At 44.3% G+C, this 19,031-nt stretch overlaps 1 protein-coding gene across 1 annotated transcript in view; it reads left to right on the top strand.

Annotated features, from left to right (window-relative positions):
* ascc3 (activating signal cointegrator 1 complex subunit 3) overlaps positions 1-19,031 on the top strand; it is a 218,626-nt gene that overhangs the window by 172,784 nt on the left and 26,811 nt on the right. The window contains exons 25-33 of the mRNA XM_080471968.1: positions 3,099-3,319; positions 3,896-3,981; positions 4,096-4,262; positions 7,358-7,503; positions 8,752-8,872; positions 9,898-10,040; positions 13,173-13,310; positions 13,546-13,666; positions 18,481-18,613. Of these exons, the coding sequence (XP_080328094.1) occupies positions 3,099-3,319; positions 3,896-3,981; positions 4,096-4,262; positions 7,358-7,503; positions 8,752-8,872; positions 9,898-10,040; positions 13,173-13,310; positions 13,546-13,666; positions 18,481-18,613 (1,276 nt within the window). The remainder of the gene's footprint in view (positions 1-3,098; positions 3,320-3,895; positions 3,982-4,095; positions 4,263-7,357; positions 7,504-8,751; positions 8,873-9,897; positions 10,041-13,172; positions 13,311-13,545; positions 13,667-18,480; positions 18,614-19,031) is intronic.

Below are 19,031 nucleotides of genomic sequence, written 5' to 3'. Positions count from 1 at the left end.
TTTCCTCATCATGAACTCTGTGTTCTTCTGCAACGGCGGGTTGTTTTCACTGCCGAGTATATTTCAGGACTTGGCTCTCCCAACTTTGATAGATGAAGCATCTTTTGTAAAGCGAAAGCTTTCATTAAAATCTAATACTGGCCAGAGCGTGGGGACACTTGGGCTAAAAACACCAACTATAGATTAGTGTCAGTTAGAAACAGCCGCGGGTCCCCACACTCTGTTTGGAGGGTGGAAAGTAGGAGCAGACGGAGCAACAAGAGCTTCTAATTCAGGCGTCCTGCAGCCTGCCAGGAACCAGGATGTTTGTGCGAACCACACGCTCCCTCAGCCAGAGCTCCTATCAGGGGAAAAACCTCCCTACATCCAGGAGATCAGGTCTCAGGACTCCGTTCTACCGTCTGCTGGCTTTCATTAGAAAAACTGTCTCACTCAATACTTGGACTTTTTCTCTTCTGTGTTTTTGTCGTTCCAAATCACATCCTCCGATTTCACGATACTTTCAAGTATCTGAGTCATATTCATTACAGAAACTCCCAATGTACCGCACAAGTATCATGCACGATTCCAAGCTGCTGTTGTCTTCAGTTCTTGACATATGAAGACTTTAAACATGGAGATTGGTCGAGAAGAGGCGTGTCCAACATTAAGGCCTGAGGGCCCAGACCAGCCTGCAACAGGCTCCACCTTGGACATGGACGTCTTACAACAAGTCTGTCAACACGACACTGACATCTCCTGATGCTGCCGTGAAAACTGCCTCAGAGCTGGGCTGTTAGGGCGAGTTTGTAAAAACTCCCAGAATGCAACAGCTCCAGGAGAAGTTTCTGGACGTTACACTGGATGTTACACCAGAAGGTTTAATTAGAATCTACTTAATGTTGAGATTGTGGTCAGTATCAGCAGGAGCTGTTTGCTTTTGTGAACATAGACATTTTCCTCACGTATACTTTGCGCCACAAAGAAAAGCTTCAAGTTCAAAGGTTATTATGGCACAATCGTACACATCCAGCACACTCAACAGGAAGCTTAACGCCGCTGATGTTGAAAATATATTTTAGAAAGTGACAAAAGGCCATCTTTTGTTACTTTTGTAGTGTGGTATGTTCTGAGGTTGTTTTAAGATGTTTTTGTTTTTTGAGAAATTGATTTTGGGGGAAAATACAGGAAATGAAGTATTACATAACGCTGAGATTTCTGTTGTTTGTTATCAGACACGATGACTGTCTGCTTCGGAGGAAATATAAACTAATGTTAAAATGAACTAATTAAGTCAACTTTGGGGGTTGAACTTTGTATTGGTGTTCCGACCCGGCTCTGCCAGCAGAAGGATGTAGGAAGTAACAAACATCGGGTGCGTTTGGGTGAAGTCAGGGTTTTGTTAGTAGTTCTTAGGCTTAAAAATATAAACAGAAACCCAAGACACAACAAACAATATTACAAAAGGACGGCCAAACAGGTAATGCCCAATACCAAATATACAATAATTGATGTAATATAACAAAAAGGCAGCTTCTTCTCTAGAAGGCCGTTAACTAAAGTTTCAACTAATGTAATTTACTGTACACAAGTACTGTAAACAGCTGGGAGCTTCACCAAACTGCTGGGCAAGTTTAACTACGATTCAAATATTCAAATGGGAGTGGAGCTCAGTTCAGTAGTTCACATTAACTAGTTTAAACACACACCGAGGTTCTCGGGGCAGACGGAGCAGACTCCGCCCACATCAGCCCTCCTGAGGCTGCTGGGCGGAGCTGAGCCAATCAGCAGTCCTCCTCCAACCAGAGAGCTCCACATCAGGACAGGAGGAGGAGGAAGTCAAACAGCACACTGCAACACACACACACACACACACACACACACACACACACACACACACACACACACACAGACACACACACACACAGAGGTGGAGGCGAGGCCGTGCAGCCTGTGGGCTATAACAATTAACCTTATTTTAATCATGATTAAAATGGTTAGATGGGATATAGCTAGAATATCTTAATATGTTTTAGGACTATAATTACATAATGTCACCTCTCAAATTGAAATTATTAAAATTCAGAAGTTAAAACTTAAAAACAAACTATAGTGGTAAAGTGAAACAGCCGTGATGATTGTAAACTGTGTGCGTCGTGTCTCAATCCTTTCAGTTCCATAAGTTACGGTGAAAGTGGATTTAAAAGTATTTGAATATAACAGAAAGTGGATAATGAACTAAGAATTCATCTTTGGTGTGACATAGAAGCATGTGGGAGCATTGCTCATTTTCCCAACATCCACAGCAGGATTCCTGAACCCCCAGACCACCGCCTGTGGTTTAGTTCCTCATGTGGCTTCAGCAGTGGCGGTGCTGGAAGCTGCACCTGTGCTCCACCTTGAGTTCATTCAGCTGGAGCAAACTCAATCAACATACAAACTTCAATGACATCAAACATAAAAACCAGCCAGTAACTCGTAAAGAGCATTGTTTGCCATCAGAGATATAAAAAGTCCAATATTTGATGGGGTTGGTGGAGGTGGTGGTGGTGGTGGTGGTGGTGGTGGTGGTGGTGGTGGTAGAGGTGGTGTTCTTCAGTGTCCAGAGAGGAGCCACTTTCATTGAGGAACCAGAACATGTGATGGTGGTTTGGGTCATGTGGTCTGTGTTGTTCCTTCCTTCCATTGCTTTCTTCTTTTGCTTTCCCCACAGTGGGGGAGTTTGCATCATTTACAGCCGCCAGTGGACAGTCAATAAGTAGAAGTGTCACAAAAGAAAAGAATAAAACAATAACAATGACCTGACTTGAAAACGAGTTGTCCAATACATAAAGTACATGAAACTGGTTTTGATTAAAGAAAAGTGGTTTCCAGTTGACTCTGACCAAGACTCCTATAATCTGCTGGTGTCTCTTTAGTTTATGATTTATCTCTAATTTGACCCTGATAAATCCTCAACATAATCCCTTGTTTGTCAATGAAACACTTGTCTGTGTCTTTTAAGTTCTAGTAGGTGTTGTTCCTCTAACGTGTTGAACAGCAGCCATGTTTCTCACACGCAGGAACCTGCAGCTTGGTTTTCCAGTTCTTCCTGCTCACTGCTGTTCTTTTCCCCGCAGAGCTGCTGGACCTGCAGCCGCTGCCGGTGACAGCTCTGGGTAACCGCGGGTTTGAGAGCCTGTACAACTTCACCCACTTCAACCCCATCCAGACTCAGATCTTCCACACCCTGTACCACACTGACACCAACGTCCTGCTGGGGGCGCCAACGGGCTCTGGGAAGACCATTGCAGCAGAGATGGCCATGTTCAGGGTCTTCAACGAGTACCCCACCTCCAAGGTCAGACCCACTGCCTCCCTCTGAGCACATCTGGTTTATCTTCGATTGGTCAAGCAACATCTCAGGGGTGTCAAACATAAGGAGGCTCCAAACCACCGAGCACATTGGGAAGAATTCTAAAAAATAATAAGAATAATGATTTAACACATTTTTGAAGAGTAGCGACACAAGAAACCCAGAGAGGAGCGGAGCTGCTGGTGCTGGTTCCTATCAAACAGCCTCAGAGCCGTGCTGTCGGGGGGGGGGGGGAGTCCCACAATGCAACAGGAGAAGCTCCTGGACATTTCACACCACAAGGTTTCATTAAAATTTCATTAAAATTAAAATGTTTATGTTGAGATTGTAGTAGTTTTCTGTAGTAATTATTGGGTTTGGGGAAAATATGGTCATTTCCATCCCGTATACTCTGCTCCACAACAAAGAACAAACTTTAAAGTTTGAGTTTAAAGGTTGTCGTGGCACTACTTTTCCATTCCGGTCCACTCAGGACGAAGCTGAACTGCATGTGTTCCCTGAACGGACATGGATCTGTTCATTGGCAGAAGCTGTAGTGTGTTTGTGTTTCTGTGTGTTCAGGTGGTTTACATCGCTCCCCTGAAAGCCCTGGTCAGAGAGCGGATCGAGGACTGGAAGGTCAGGATCCAGGAAAAACTGGGGAAGAAGTAAGAGAAGAATTGTTCCTCTCGCTGACAAAGAACCTGGTGACTCGCTGTGTTTTTGGTTGAGTACCGTCTGATACGTACATAAAACTAGTCCGTGTTCTTTGGTGTGTGAAGGGTGGTGGAGCTGACGGGGGACGTGACTCCGGACATGAGAGCCATCGCACAGGCCGACCTCATCGTCACCACACCGGAGAAGTGGGACGGCGTGAGCAGAAGCTGGCAGAACCGAAGCTACGTTCAGAAAGTCGCCATCCTCATCATCGATGAGATCCACCTCCTGGGTAAGAGTCCGGAACCACAACACACATACCCTGCAGGACGAGCTGGATCCATGGGGGCTGGACTGAAACCTGCGTCTCACCTGCTCTTTGGTTCATTTAGTCTGGATCAACATTGATCAGGTCTTTTCTCATCAACTGACAAGAACAAGCTGCTTGATTTGAAAAGTGTGTTTCAGCAACAAGATCATTCAAAGTGATTTATATCAACAGATGTAAACAGAATAAAACTAATGAGAAATGAGAATAAAAACAAGGTCAGATAAACAGGGCGGCCTTAATAAAACCAGGTTAATGGTGAAATAAACCGAATAATAAATGTTTCTAAGGAAATGCTCAGATACACTTTATATTGTATCTAGTTTACAGTCTAACATTCTCAAATACAGGTACCACGATTGGTTGGTTGGTTGGTTGGTTGGTTGGTTGGTTGGTTGGTTGGTTGATTGATTGATTGATTGATTGATTGATTGGTTGGTTGGTTGGTTGGTTGGTTGGTTGGTTGGTTGGTTGAAATGTTTATATCGAATATCAAGGTATGAAAACAAAAAAAAAAAGAAGGAAAAAAAAGAAAATTAACAACAAAGTTTTCCTCTCAAATAAATAAATAAATGACAGTAATAATAATATAAAAATATATCAAGAAAAACATCGTCAGATGAGTATTCGAAAAGGAATAATTAACTAATCTATGGGATTATGGATTAATTCAGCCACAGGACCCGAGTCAGAAGCAGAAAAACAAACTGATCTGAAGCTTTGCTGCTGGAAGCTGAAGAACCATAAAGCAAATTCATAGCTGGTGTCAATTAGTGGCAAGTACATCTACTGAAGTGTTTGTATTTATCACAGATCATTACCACAACAGCTGTAGTAAATCCAACCATGACAGATACATTTCAGCTTAAACTGAATCATTTCTTAAAAGAAGTGAGAGTTTGAGCTTCTGCATGTTTGGAAGCAGAAGTTAGATCCAGATGGCCTGAAGGTCTGAATGCTTCAAAAACATGAGGGATATGTGTGTGTGTGTGTGTGTGTGTGTGTGTGTGTGTGTGTGTGTGTGTGTGTGTGTGTGTGTGTGTGTGTGTGTGTGTGTGTGTGTGTGTGTGTGTGTGTGTGTGTGTGTGTGTGTACACATATATATATATATATATATATATATATAATACACACACAAGGCGACACCATTCAGAAGTCGGTAGAGCGTTCATGGTATTACGAAGTCAGTGTGAAGACAGAACTGGGCTGATGTGGCAGATGTTGATGCAGTTTCCTCAGGCAGTAATATTCTGAATGTCTCACAGATTAAACATTAATCCAGTACATTAGTTTTTCCAGAATATAATGAAGAGAACATGTGAGACCAGGTCGGGTCCATTCTTTCTCCAGAATCAGCTTTTAGATCATCTTTATCAAAGGTAAAGGTTAGATGATGGTTGGTCTCCACTGACAGCACAAGGATCAGAGAAAGCGCTTCATGTCCACCACCGAGGGCGTCACTGGAGCTCTGCACTGCTCGCTCACTGACACTGGAGCTCTGCACTGCTCGCTCACTGACACTGGAGCTCTGCACTGCTCGCTCACTGACACTGGAGCTCTGCACTGCTCGCTCACAGACACTGGAGCTCTGCACTGTTCACTCACTGACACTGGAGCTCTGCACTGCTCGCTCACTGACACTGGAGCTCTGCACTGTTCACTCACAGACACTGGAGCTCTGCACTGTTCACTCACTGACACTGGAGCTCCAGCTGTTCGCTCACTGACACTGGAGCTCTGCACTGCTCGCTCACTGACACTGGAGCTCTGCACTGCTCGCTCACAGACACTGGAGCTCTGCACTGCTCGCTCACAGACACTGGAGCTCTGCACTGCTCGCTCACAGACACTGGAGCTCCAGCTGCTCGCTCACTGACACTGGAGCTCCAGCTGTTCACTCACTGACACTGGAGCTCCAGCTGTTCGCTCACTGACACTGGAGCTCTGCACTGCTCGCTCACTGTCACTGGAGCTCTGCACTGCTCGCTCACTGACACTGGAGCTCTGCACTGCTCGCTCACTGTCACTGGAGCTCTGCACTGCTCGCTCACTGACACTGGAGCTCCAGCTGCTCGCTCACTGACACTGGAGCTCCAGCTGCTCGCTCACTGACACTGGAGCTCCAGTTGTGTTGTCCACTGATGACCAGAGTCATCGGTAAGAGAAATCCCTTCAGAAAGGACCTTTGGACTGGACGAGGACTGACGGGCAGCGTTTCTTCGTTGGGTCAAAAGACGGAGCTGATTTCATCACCCCTCCCCCGTTCACTCACTCACTAGTGTTCTGGACGTTCACCACCAAATGTAGAGATCCTGACCTCTGGGTCAGAGAACCAGGAGGTTCTGCATCTAACGGTTCCTCACTCATCGATGGAGATGGAAAGCAAAAACTGTTTTAACAGGAAGAAACCTGCAGAACCAGACTCTGAGGAGGAGAGACCTTCAGATCCAGAGTAGGAGGAGGAGGAGGAGGAACCTGCAGAACCAGACTCAGAGGAGGAGGAACCTGCAGAACCAGACCCAGAGGAGGAGGAACTGGCAGAACCAGAAAAAAAGGAGGAGGAACCTGCAAAACCAGACTCGGAGGAAGAGGAACCTGCAGAACCAGACTCAAAGGAGGAGAAACCTGCAGAACCAGACTCTGAGGAGGAGATACCTGCAGAACCAGACTCTGAGGGGAAACCTGCAGAACCAGACTCTGAGGTTTCTCCAGACAGTCTGGGCTGTGATTTGAGAATCAGAAGAGACAGTCCATTCGGCCATAATGTGAACCTTCTCTGATGATTCTCCACTTTAAAAAGAAGAAATTCATTCTGGCTCCTTTTAGAAGTTTTTTTGCCAAAGTGTTTTTGTCGGTGTGGTATTATAGTGAACACAAAGACTTAATAGATCAATTTATTTCAATAGCATCCAGATAAGTTTGGCCGCACACAGAAAAGGTGTGGATTTCACAGAAAAGACGCTCTAAATATGTCAAGTATTGTTCATTTGACTGGAAGTTGATACTGACATGAAAGCTGAATTTCACTCACCACTGTGATTGTCTCACTGTGCTTCCAGGCGAGGACCGAGGCCCGGTGCTGGAGGTCATCGTCTCGCGGACCAACTTCATCTCCTCTCACACCTCCATGAGCGTCCGGGTGGTGGGTCTGTCCACGGCTCTGGCCAACGCTCGAGACCTGGCCGACTGGCTGGGAATCGGACAGGTCAGCACGAAAGTATTCCAAGCTCTCCGATTGACAGAGGAACCAGGAGTCCTGCTCTTCCTTTCTGACCTCTTCTGGTGTGGATGACGGCAGCGATCAGTCAGACTGGCTGAGTGGAGCCAGCCAGAGACCGCAGTCTTTGTTTTTTACGGTTCATCTGCTGTCTGTGCTCTCATACCAGAGTGAACGGATTTAATAGGAGCAATTAGGATAAGCAGACACAGATTGTTTCAGGAGGTAACGCTGTCGCTGTCTGAGTGCTGAGACTGAATCCAGTTTATATTCGTTTCATCGAGGGATTTGTAGGAATAATGACAGAAACAGTGGTTTCCAACACGTCTTATGAGCTACAGTATCAGCCAGGTTTCTGAAAACATCTGAACTTTTAATTGTGTTTTGGTTCAATGATGAAAATAGTTTTTATCTCTTATCAAATCTTCAGGCTCAGCGGTTTGTAGGCCTATATAAACGTATAAATACATAGATCAGCTCTTTTGAAATATCTTTAAAGTTACAAGGATCCTTGGAAACGAGGTTCGGGTTCATGTTAGATATTTCTTCTTTATTCTGAGAACTTTTGTTTTGTGCAAAGCTTTTGGCCTGTTATATGTGTCTGATTGCTCCATTATCCATTAACCGTCATTACTGCTGCTGAAGTGAGAAACCTCTGGCATTAAAGAGGCTGTCAGCGACCTGAAGACAAATTCCATCCGAGGAATCTTCACATAAAGCTGCTCTCTCGCCAATATATGTGTCATTACTACAAAGCAAGGGCTGTTCCATTTGTTTGGCAAAAATCTGATGAAATCCTCGCAGGATTAATCGTGTTTTCTTCATCATCACAGACACATTTCAAACTGCTGCAGCTTGACTTTTCGCTGCTCTGCCAGAGCTGTACAGAGACCACGTTTGGCCGCCTGCCATCTATAAATCTGGCAGCCTGGCTGCTCCGTAGGATTTGTAGCCTCCCGGCCCATTATCCCTGCTTTTTAAGATGTCTGCAGACAGGCTGCAGCTCCTCCAAGTTACAACACTGTGAACAATTACAACATGCACTTTTTACGAGGTCCTATCACACTCTCTGAGTCCCGCTGTGTTCCCGCTCCGGCCCGTGACGCCTTATCACACAGCGAACTGACTGGATAGTGACACAGAGTTCAGGTTGCAGCCAGATGGAGCTCGCCGCCGCCAGCTGCTCACATTAAATCTCCTCTTTCTTCTCCTCCTCCACCCCTCTTGGTCTAACAGGTGGGTTTGTTTAACTTCCGTCCGTCTGTGCGTCCCGTCCCCCTCGAGGTCCACATCCACGGCTTCCCAGGACAGCACTACTGCCCCCGCATGGCCAGCATGAACAAGCCCACCTTTCAAGGTACGACCTTTACAAACATCTGCACAGCGTCAGCATCTGCTGTGGGGTTAACATTCATCACAACCGTTTATCTGGACATTTACGTATCTTTGGAGGACATATTCCCACAAATAAAACTCCAAAAGTGCAATAATTCTTGTCTGCTTTGAGGACGAGGAGTCGGGATCATAAATAAAAGTCCTGAAGCTTTTCGGAAAGAACGTTTCAAACATATCAGTCATAGAATACCAAGAAACCTCCCTTTAGTCCAAAATGCTCTTTTTTAATTGATCAGCAGCAAAAACTGTATGGATCCAACATCACAACACTATATTTTAATATACCGTCTTATTCTTATTACAAAGAAAAAACTCAGATGGAGAGTAAATGTTACAGGAGAAGCCTCTCTGATGCTGTTTGGTTCAAATTCTTTTAATCTGACAGGTTTCACCTGCAAACTGATCAGATTACAGAACAATCTTCAAACTAACGTGTGTTTCTTTAGTTTCTGATGAAGACTTTATAAACAAGAATTGATTATTTCAAATGCTGTGAAAATCCAATGCAAATATTCTCCCTCTTTTTTCATTTCAAAACTTAGTTCTACATTTTTAATGATAAATTAAGTTAATAGTCAACTTCACATGTCTAAATCTATATCACTCATTTATATGCGTGATAAATGAGTGCCATTTATTTGTCATGAAATATGCAGTAAATGTTTAAAACTGGCCCATATATCATGATTAATTATGAGTTATTTTTTTCAGATTGGATGTCACACTTCTTCAGATTTTTTAAATATAAAGTATTAATCAGGTGACTTTTTGCACTTTTCTCTGGCAAAACAACAAAATACATTTAAACCAGAAATGTTGTCATTATTTTCACAAATTCCCAAAATCCTACACAAGCTACTTCAATTTGAAAGTTTTGCGGCTATTTTTCATCCTTCTGTGATTAAGTCATCGTTGTTGGTAAGAAGAGGAATAAAGCTCATGTGAACTAATTGTGTGTCACGTTGTGGTGCTCGGGCCTCCTGGCAGCGATCCGCAGTCACTCCCCGGCTAAACCTGTGCTGATCTTCGTATCGTCTCGGAGGCAGACTCGTCTGACCGCCCTCGACCTCATCGCCTTCCTGGCTACCGAAGACAACCCCAAGCAGTGGCTGCACCAAGACGAACGAGAGGTAGGACACGTCTGTGACATGTAGGGAACCACGACACGACCCCGTGGTTCCCTACTACACGGCCTCATGGTTCCCTATGACACAGCCTCGTGGTTCCATACAACACAACTTCGTGGTTCCCTATGACACAGCCTCATGGTTCCCTATGACACAACCCCGTTGTTCCCTAAGACACAGCTCCGTGGTTCCCTATGACACAGCCTCGTGGTTCCATACGACACAGCTTCGTGGTTCCCTATGACACGGCCTCGTGGTTCCATACGACACAGCTCCGTGGTTCCCTATGACACAGCTCCGTGGTTCCCTATGACACGGCCTCGTGGTTCCCTAAGACACAGCTCCGTGGTTCCCTATGACACAGCCTCGTGGTTCCATACGACACAGCTTCGTGGTTCCCTATGACACAGCCTCATGGTTTCCTACGACACGACCCCGTGGTTCCCTAAGACACAGCTCTGTGGTTCCCTATGACACGGCCTCGTGGTTCCCTAAGACACAGCTCCGTGGTTCCCTATGACACAGCCTCATGGTTCCCTACGACACAACCCCGTTGTTCCCTAAGACACAGCTCCGTGGTTCCCTATGACACAGCCTCATGGTTTCCTACGACACGACCCCGTGGTTCCCTAAGACACAGCTCTGTGGTTCCCTATGACACGGCCTCGTGGTTCCCTAAGACACAGCTCTGTGGTTCCCTATGACACGGCCTCGTGGTTCCCTAAGACACAGCTCCGTGGTTCCCTATGACACGGCCTCGTGGTTCCCTAAGACACAGCTCCGTGGTTCCCTATGACACAGCCTCATGGTTCCCTACGACACGACCCCGTTGTTCCCTAAGACACAGCTCCGTGGTTCCCTATGACACGGCCTTGTGGTTCCCATCTAAAGAGAATTGTTGTGAAAAGGAACTTTTGATGACTTGCATGTATTTTTTTTCCCTTAAAATAAATGGAATTTCTGCGGTTGTCAGTGTTTATAGTAGTTTTTACTGACATTAGTGATGATTGATATTGACTGATATTTTATCTCTGAGCTGCCGTGTGTGTGTGTGTGTGTGTGTGTGTGTGTGTGTGTGTGTGTGTGTGTGTGTGTGTGTGTGTGTGTGTGTGTGTGTGTGTGTGTGTGTGTGTGTGTGTGTGTGTGTGTGTGTGTGTGTGTGTGTGTGTGTGTGTGTGTGTGTGTGTGTGTGTTAAGCCCCCGCCTGCTGCTGCTGTGCCCCGGCCCGTGTAGCAGCTCAGCTTCCCACCGTGTGACTGACAGGTTTCTGCTGTTGGCTGCTTAACCCTTCCCAGGGGTCCGCCCACACACCCCCCCCCCCCCCACCCCCCACCCTCACACCCCTCCACCTGACGGCTCTTTCTGCCCTCTGCTCCCTGCTGAAGCCGTTCCCCTTTTCGGTCCCATAAACACAACAAGTGGAACGACGTGGGCTCCGTCTCCTTGTAGGAGGAGGAAACGCTGCTACTGTGTCTGAAGGAACCAGTTCCTCTGCACATGCTCAGTAGAGCCAATCAGAACAAAGTTTTCTCCGTGGTGTCATGACTCTCAGTCCATATTCTCCTGGACTTGGTTTTATTTTGACAGTCACCTTAATAACAATCCAACTTGGTAATTTTATTTTGACAGTCACCGTAATAGCAATCCAAGTTGGTAATTTTATTTTGACAGTCACTATAATAACAGTTGTTAATGTTTAGAGCTCTTTGTTCTCTGCTGCATGTGGTTTTATTACAAAAACAAACAACAGCGCCCACTCCTGGTCCAACATGTTAACTACATCGTCTTTAGCATTTCTGCCGTTCTGGATTATTTGGACGTTGTTTTAAAAATGTTGCCATTCAAACACAAAAACTTTGTGAAACAGGAACGCAACAACGCATTTTCACTTGAAACAGGTGGAACCTTGGTGGTCACCGTGGGGGGCGCCCGCTTCAATTTGGCACAGATGGAAATATTAAGATAACATGGAGACGTCGGGATCAAGAATAGAGCTTCGTTCATTCAGCTTCACATGATCTGAATAAACCAGTATTTTATATCCTATTTTATATTTTACACAAAAGTTTCACTGTGAACACGAGAAGCTTCTAGTATCAGGAGGTTGTTTTGTTTTGAGGAGATTTCATTACTTATGTTTACAAGCCTGATTCAAATGTAAATCCTTCATGTTTATTGGAATTAATTTCTATCAGTGACGAGGAGAGTACATGGAAAAATACTCATTTTCAAAATTGTTACTTTAGCTTAATATTTCTCAAGTAAAAGTAAAGAGTAGACAATAATACTTGGGTAAAAGTAACAAAGTACTGAAATGAAAACTTGTAATTGTAGAGTTACTTGTTAACTTTATTAAATCAGGACATGCCGATTCAGAAGCAATGAACCATAACTTTTATTAGGATTGGAAATAAATACTTATTAAGAGCTTAACTCTTTAAGTCAATTTAACCATAAGAATTTATTAAAAAATACATCTATTTACCCTTTTTGCTAAAGTTATATTTTCTCTGCACATTCCTGCCAGATAATCCTTTTCTTCATATTAATGAATAATCTTGCAGCACTGACTATAAAGTGCTTTTCCTCAAGTGAACAACCTTTAATATCAGGATTTTTGTTTATATTATATATTATTTGTTCATTGGACCAGCATGTTTACAGGTTCTTGTGTTGAGGTGACTGCGTTTTGGTTCTGAACTCATGAAAGCAAACGGATGGAGCTTTCTACACAATACCTCGGTACATAACAATAACATAACCAATAACATAACCAATAACAATAACATAACCAATAACAATAACATAACCAATAACATAACCAATAACATAACCAATAACAATAACATAACCAATAACATAACCAATAACAATAACATAACCAATAACAATAACATAACCAATAACATAACCAATAACAATAACATAACCAATAACAATAACATAACCAATAACAATAACATAACCAATAACAATAACCCCCCCCCACCCAGAAATCCTGATCAACGTCACCATGAGAGCTTCTTTTGGAACTACAGCTTTAAGAAAAGAGTCCAGATGTTTAGAAGAGCCACTGAGAAGAGCCTGGCTTTGTGTTCATCTTTGACGAGCCGCTGCTGTTTCCTCCCTCCGCAGATCGAGGCCATCATCGCCACGGTCAGAGACTCCAACCTGAAGCTCACGCTGGCCTTCGGAATCGGCATGCACCACGCCGGCCTCCACGAGAGAGACAGAAAGACGGTGGAGGAGCTGTTTGTCAACTGTAAGATCCAGGTACAAAACCAAGGACACCAGCTCAGAAACCTTCAGAAGCTCTGCTCCTTCTTTTCCATTCTTCTTTGTGGGGTTCTCACATAAACACCAATCTTCATACGTCTATTGAGTCTATTTTGAATTCCTGATATCTTCCTCATGCTGAGTTCTGTCTGAAGCACTCTGGGATATTTACATATAAATGTTGGTTCTTAAAGCTGAGCTCATCTTGATGTGTTCCGTTACTGTGACGCAGGTTCTGATCGCAACCAGCACTCTGGCCTGGGGGGTGAACTTCCCCGCTCACCTGGTGGTTGTCAAGGGAACCGAGTACTATGATGGCAAATCCCGGCGCTATGTGGACTACCCCATCACAGGTACCCCGGGGAACATGTCTACAAGGATAAAATCCACTTTCAATGAATATTTCCCAATAAACCTGTATGCCTCACTAGTCAACAATATACAGGTACTTCTCAAAAAATTTGCATATTGTGATAAAGTTCATTATTTTCCATAATGTAATGATAAAAATTAGACTTTCATATATTTTAGATGCATTACACACAACTGAAGTAGTTCAAGCCTTTTATTGATTTAATATAGATGATTTGGGCAAAAAAGTAAAGAAAAACCAAAAATCCCCATCTCAAACAATTAGCATATTTCATCTGACCAATAAAAGAAAAGTGTTTTTAATACAAAAAAAAGTCAACCTTCAAATAATTATGTTCAGTTATGCATTCAATACTTGGTCGGGAATCCTTTTGCAGAAATGACTGCTTCAATGCGGCGTGGCATGGAGTCAATGTTACTGCCTGTCTGTCATAGTGTCTCAGGGGTGGAACACACGCACACACACACACACACACACACACACACACACACACACACACACACACACAAACAACACAAATATTCCATCAAGAAAAAGGCAAAACTATATTGTGTTCAGCATTAGATGTGGAGGGGTCTCGTCTCAAGATGCACCGATACCGATACCGATACCGCTACCAGGATGGGGTAGTGAAAGTGCTTCGGTGTCTGTTTCCACTTGTCTTCAGAGCTCCTCACATGTGATCAGATGACCTGAGACCAGAGTTAATGCTGGGAGTAAACGGGCCCAGTGACATTTGACTGATATCACTGGATTGTCTTTGGTCTTTGAACGTGAACCGTTCTCGTTCTACACCGAGAATTAGAGCTAAAACATTTGCCCTGTGAGAGGCTCGAACTCACAACCTTCAGATTATGAGACTGACGTGTTGCCTACTGCACCAACGAGGCCTGGAAAACTTTTCCAGAGGTTGTTTCTTCATGTCTATATACTTTATACTGCAAATAACTACGTTAGATAGAATCTATGACGTGAAATATTCAAACTCACAACCTTTATTCAGACAAGGCAGGATAGTTAAATTTACTCATTATTGATGACGATTAAAACGTGATGTTGCATCGGCGGGGAATTGAACCCGGGCCTCCCAGGTGGCAGGAGAGAATTCTACCAACAACCAATGCTCATGTTGCATGAGAGGTCATGTGATCTAACAGCTGAGCTCAGTGGACTTAGGTTACATTGATAAGCCCCTCCCCCACTGTGTGTGTGTGTGTGTGTGTGTGTGTGTGTGTGTGTGTGTGTGTGTGTGTGTGTGTGTGTGTGTGTGTGTGTGTGTGTGTGTGTGTGTGTGTGTGTGTGTGTGTGTGTGTGTGTGTGTGTGTGTGTGTGTGTGTGTGTGTGTGTGTGTGTGTGTGTGTGTGTGTGTGTGTGTGTGTGTCCTGTGATGGACTGGTGAACCTGTCCAGGTGTCTCCTCCCTGCAACCCTGCACAGGATGAAGTGTAATAGAAGGACTGAAAGAGGATTTGCTTCTTAATGTCAGTAGAATGATCAGCCACCAACTAAGAAAGCAGGACTTCTAGTCCAGGATATACGGTAATGAACAATAGAAAACATTGGACCGGGACTGAAACATGTTGATCCTGATTGATCACAGAGTAAAAGAAGGTTAAAAAATGTTCTGTAAAAACAGAAGGTGAAATCAATGAAAGCTCTCATGTGTGTTCTTTAGAGACTGAAAGACAGAATGTTTGTCACAAGACGTGGGGAAGATCCTCTAACTTCCTGACATCCCAGCTGCTCTCTAGTTGCTTTGTCATGTTAGAGAAACATTGAGTGACGGAGCTGCAGTGTGATGGTGACAATGAGCTGCTTGAACCAACACTTTACCCTCTATCAACTTCAACACCCCAGATGGGACTCCAACCCACAACCCCTGGACATTCTGACCTACAAACATACAAGGTCACGTGTGCTGGAGAATTTTCTGGGCTTTCCTTGCTCCACCCATCTCACAGCCTTTACCCTGATGAAGTTGTTTGCTTGTTCAAGCTTCTTTTATCCAAGCCAACACTGTCAACAAGGCCAACAACACCCTGGAAACGTATCACACTGCAGGAAATGGAAGGTGGAATTCCTTGAAGTGGACTTTCATGTCCCCCGTGTCCCTGAACAAGGACCTCAGTGGGAAGAAGACCCTACAAGAAATAGGAAATCTTCATCTCCATAAAGCTTTTCAGCAGATGGAAGCATGAAGTGCTCCAGAATCTCCTGATAGCTCGCTGCATTGACCCTGCCCTTGATAAAACAAAGTGGACCAACACCAGCAGCTGACATGGCACCCCAGACCATCACTGACTGTGGGTACTTGACACTGGACTTCAGGCATCTTGGCATGTCCTTCTCCCCAGTCTTCCTCCAAACTCTGGAACCTTTATTTCCGAATGACATGCAAAATTTGCTTTCATCCCAAAAAAGTACTTTTGACCACTGAGCAACAGTCCAGTGCTGCTTCTCTGTAGCCCAGGTCAGGCGCTTCTGCCGCTGTTTCTTGTTCAAAAGTGGCTTGACCCGGGGAATGTGGCACCTGTAGCCCATTTCCTGCACACGCCTGTGCACGGTGGCTCTGGATGTTTCCACTCCAGACTCAGTCCACTGCTTCCGCAGGTCCCCCAAGGTCTGGAATCGGTCCTTCTCCACAATCTTCCTCAGGGTCCGGTCACCTCTACTGGTTGTGCAGCGTTTTCTGCCACACTTTTCTCTTCCCACAGACTTCCCACTGAGGTGCCTTGATACAGCACTCTGGGAACAGCCTATTCGCTCAGAAATGTCTTTTTGTGTCTTACCCTCTTGCTTGAGGGTGTCAATGATGGCCTTCTGGACAGCAGTCAGGTCGGCAGTCTTACCCATGATTGCGGTTTTGAGTAATGAAACAGCTGGGAGGTTTTAAAAGCCTCAGGAATCGTTTGCAGGTGTTTAGAGTTAATTCGTTGATTCAAGGGTGGGTGCGGTGCTCCAGATGATTAGGTTAATATCTCAGTACCTTTTCATGATATGCTCATTGTTTGAGATGGGGATTTTTGGTTTTTCTTTACTTTTTTGCCAAAATCATCTATATTAAATCAATAAAAGGCTTGAACTACTTCAGTTGTGTGTAATGCATCTAACATATATGAAAGTCTAATTTTTATCGTTACATTATGGAAAATAATGAACTTTATCACAATATGCTAATTTTTTGAGAAGTACCTGTACATGCTGAAGAAAGCAGCTCAGTGAACTCTAGTTTACACAAAGGTTTTAATAAACCTAAACTTCACTGAAACATGTTTCACTTTGAACTCAACATCAAATGAGCTTCTAAGCTGACTTCATATCTCTTCATGTGCTTGGAAACATTGATCCACCTTCACTGCCTGACTGAGCAGATCTAATTCAAGCGTTCATGAGAAATGACAGCTAAGGTCTCGTTTACACGACAACGTTTCAAGTGAAGTCGGATCCCGTTTCCGTTTTCGTTTCAATAAAGTTTTGCATCTACACTGCGATGTTTTGAAAACGATGTGTATTTACATGGAAGCAGCAGAAACACCGACAACGATGTAGGTTTCATGTTGGGCCAGGAGTTGGCACTGTTTGTTTTAGTGATGAAAGCACACACACACACACACACACACACACACACACACACACACACACACACACACACACACACACACACACACACACACACACAGCAGAGAACAAGGAGCTCTAAACATGAACACTGGGAGAACACGAATATTCTAGTGGACACACCAACAAGTTGGATTGTTATTACAGTGCTAGTCAAAATAAAACTACCAAGTTGGATTTTTATTATGATGACTGTCAAAATAAAAGTACGGAGTCCCAGGAGAATATGGACTGAGAGTCATGACGCCACGAAGGAAACTTTGTTCCGATTGGACAGCGACTCTTACTACAGCTGTGTTGCACAGCGGCAGCTTTCCCTCCCATTTCCATGGAAACGGAGTTGGAGCATTGTTAGGAAGCTGCATTGGCTTTGAACATCGTTGTCGTGGAAACAAACCTCTAAAATGCACCAAAAATGTCACGCTTTCACTTGAAAACATCATGAAAACGGAGTTAAAAGAACCACAGAGATAAGATGGTTTTACCTGGAAGTAAATCAATGACATGTTGGTTTGTACTATTTTGTTTTTAGTCATATTTTGTCCAAATGTTGTCAACATGACCACCACCCTGCCATTACTCGTGAAACTAGTAAGTCACTGTTTCTAGAAATGCACTATGAGATGCCCATATATGTTCTGAACCACTTGATCCACCTCAGAGCTGCAGGTTAGGAGTTAGGGTTCAGGGGTTAGGAGTTAGGGGCTAGGAGTTAGAAGTTAGGAGTTGAGCCCTGCTGACTGTGACTGAAGGCAGGCTGCAGCCCTTCATGGAGCAGCCTCTCCCCTCCTCAGCACTCTGGAACATATCGACGGGTTTTGCTTCATAATTTGAAGTTCTGCAGCATTTATATGCAGGCAACTTTTTCTTTCTTTAATGTGGTTATTTGAAATCTCTTGCACACACTTTAGTATTCTCTTCAACCAGTGACCTTTTTCTGGTAATCCATCTTCTCTGGTTGAAAATGACATCATCGATTCAAAATGTAATCTGCTAATGAAATGTGTGTGTGTGTGTGTGTGTGTGTGTGTGTGTGTGTGTGTGTGTGTGTGTGTGTGTGTGTGTGTGTGTGTGTGTGTGTGTGTGTGTGTGTGTGTGTGTGTGTGTGTGTGTGTGTGTGTGTGTGTGTGTGTGTGTGTGTGTGTGTGTGTGTGTGTGTGTGTGTGTGTGTGTGTAGATGTTCTTCAGATGATGGGCCGAGCGGGTCGGCCTCAGTTCGACGACCAGGGCAAAGCTGTCATTCTTGTGCACGACATCAAGAAGGACTTCTACAAGAAGTTCCTCTACGAGCCTTTCCCTGTGGAGTCCAGGTAACACTTCACTAGGATTACTCAGTAATCCAGGTGGATTAGCAGAGGGGCCCTCAATGTTTTGGAAGAAGAATCCAGAGTTCTAACATTGCACCCTTCTCAACCACAACTTTCATATCTCGTCTCTCCTCAAGCCAAGCAGCGACTGCTGGTTGAATTCCAAACTTCCTCATGTTTCTTTTCACATGTCAGATATGCTACCGTCTGTTGAGATCCAAAGGAAATGAAAAGGATCCCTCTTTCTGTGGTCGTTAGAGACTTTTAATCTAACATCTCGTCAGTTTCTATACATAAACTGCAACTGATTTAGTCTCCGAGTGTAACATTTTAGTTCAGGGACCAAGACTGGGCCACACTAGTAAAGTAGTGCCACAGTGTGACCACACCAGTAAAGTACTGCTACAATATGTCTACACCA

The sequence above is a fragment of the Lipophrys pholis genome, assembly GCF_963383615.2.
Source record: "Lipophrys pholis genome assembly, chromosome: 9".
Classification (NCBI taxonomy): Eukaryota; Metazoa; Chordata; class Actinopteri; order Blenniiformes; family Blenniidae; genus Lipophrys; species Lipophrys pholis.
Note: the sequence above shows the minus strand (reverse complement) of the source record. Positions and strands in the feature narration are given on the sequence as shown.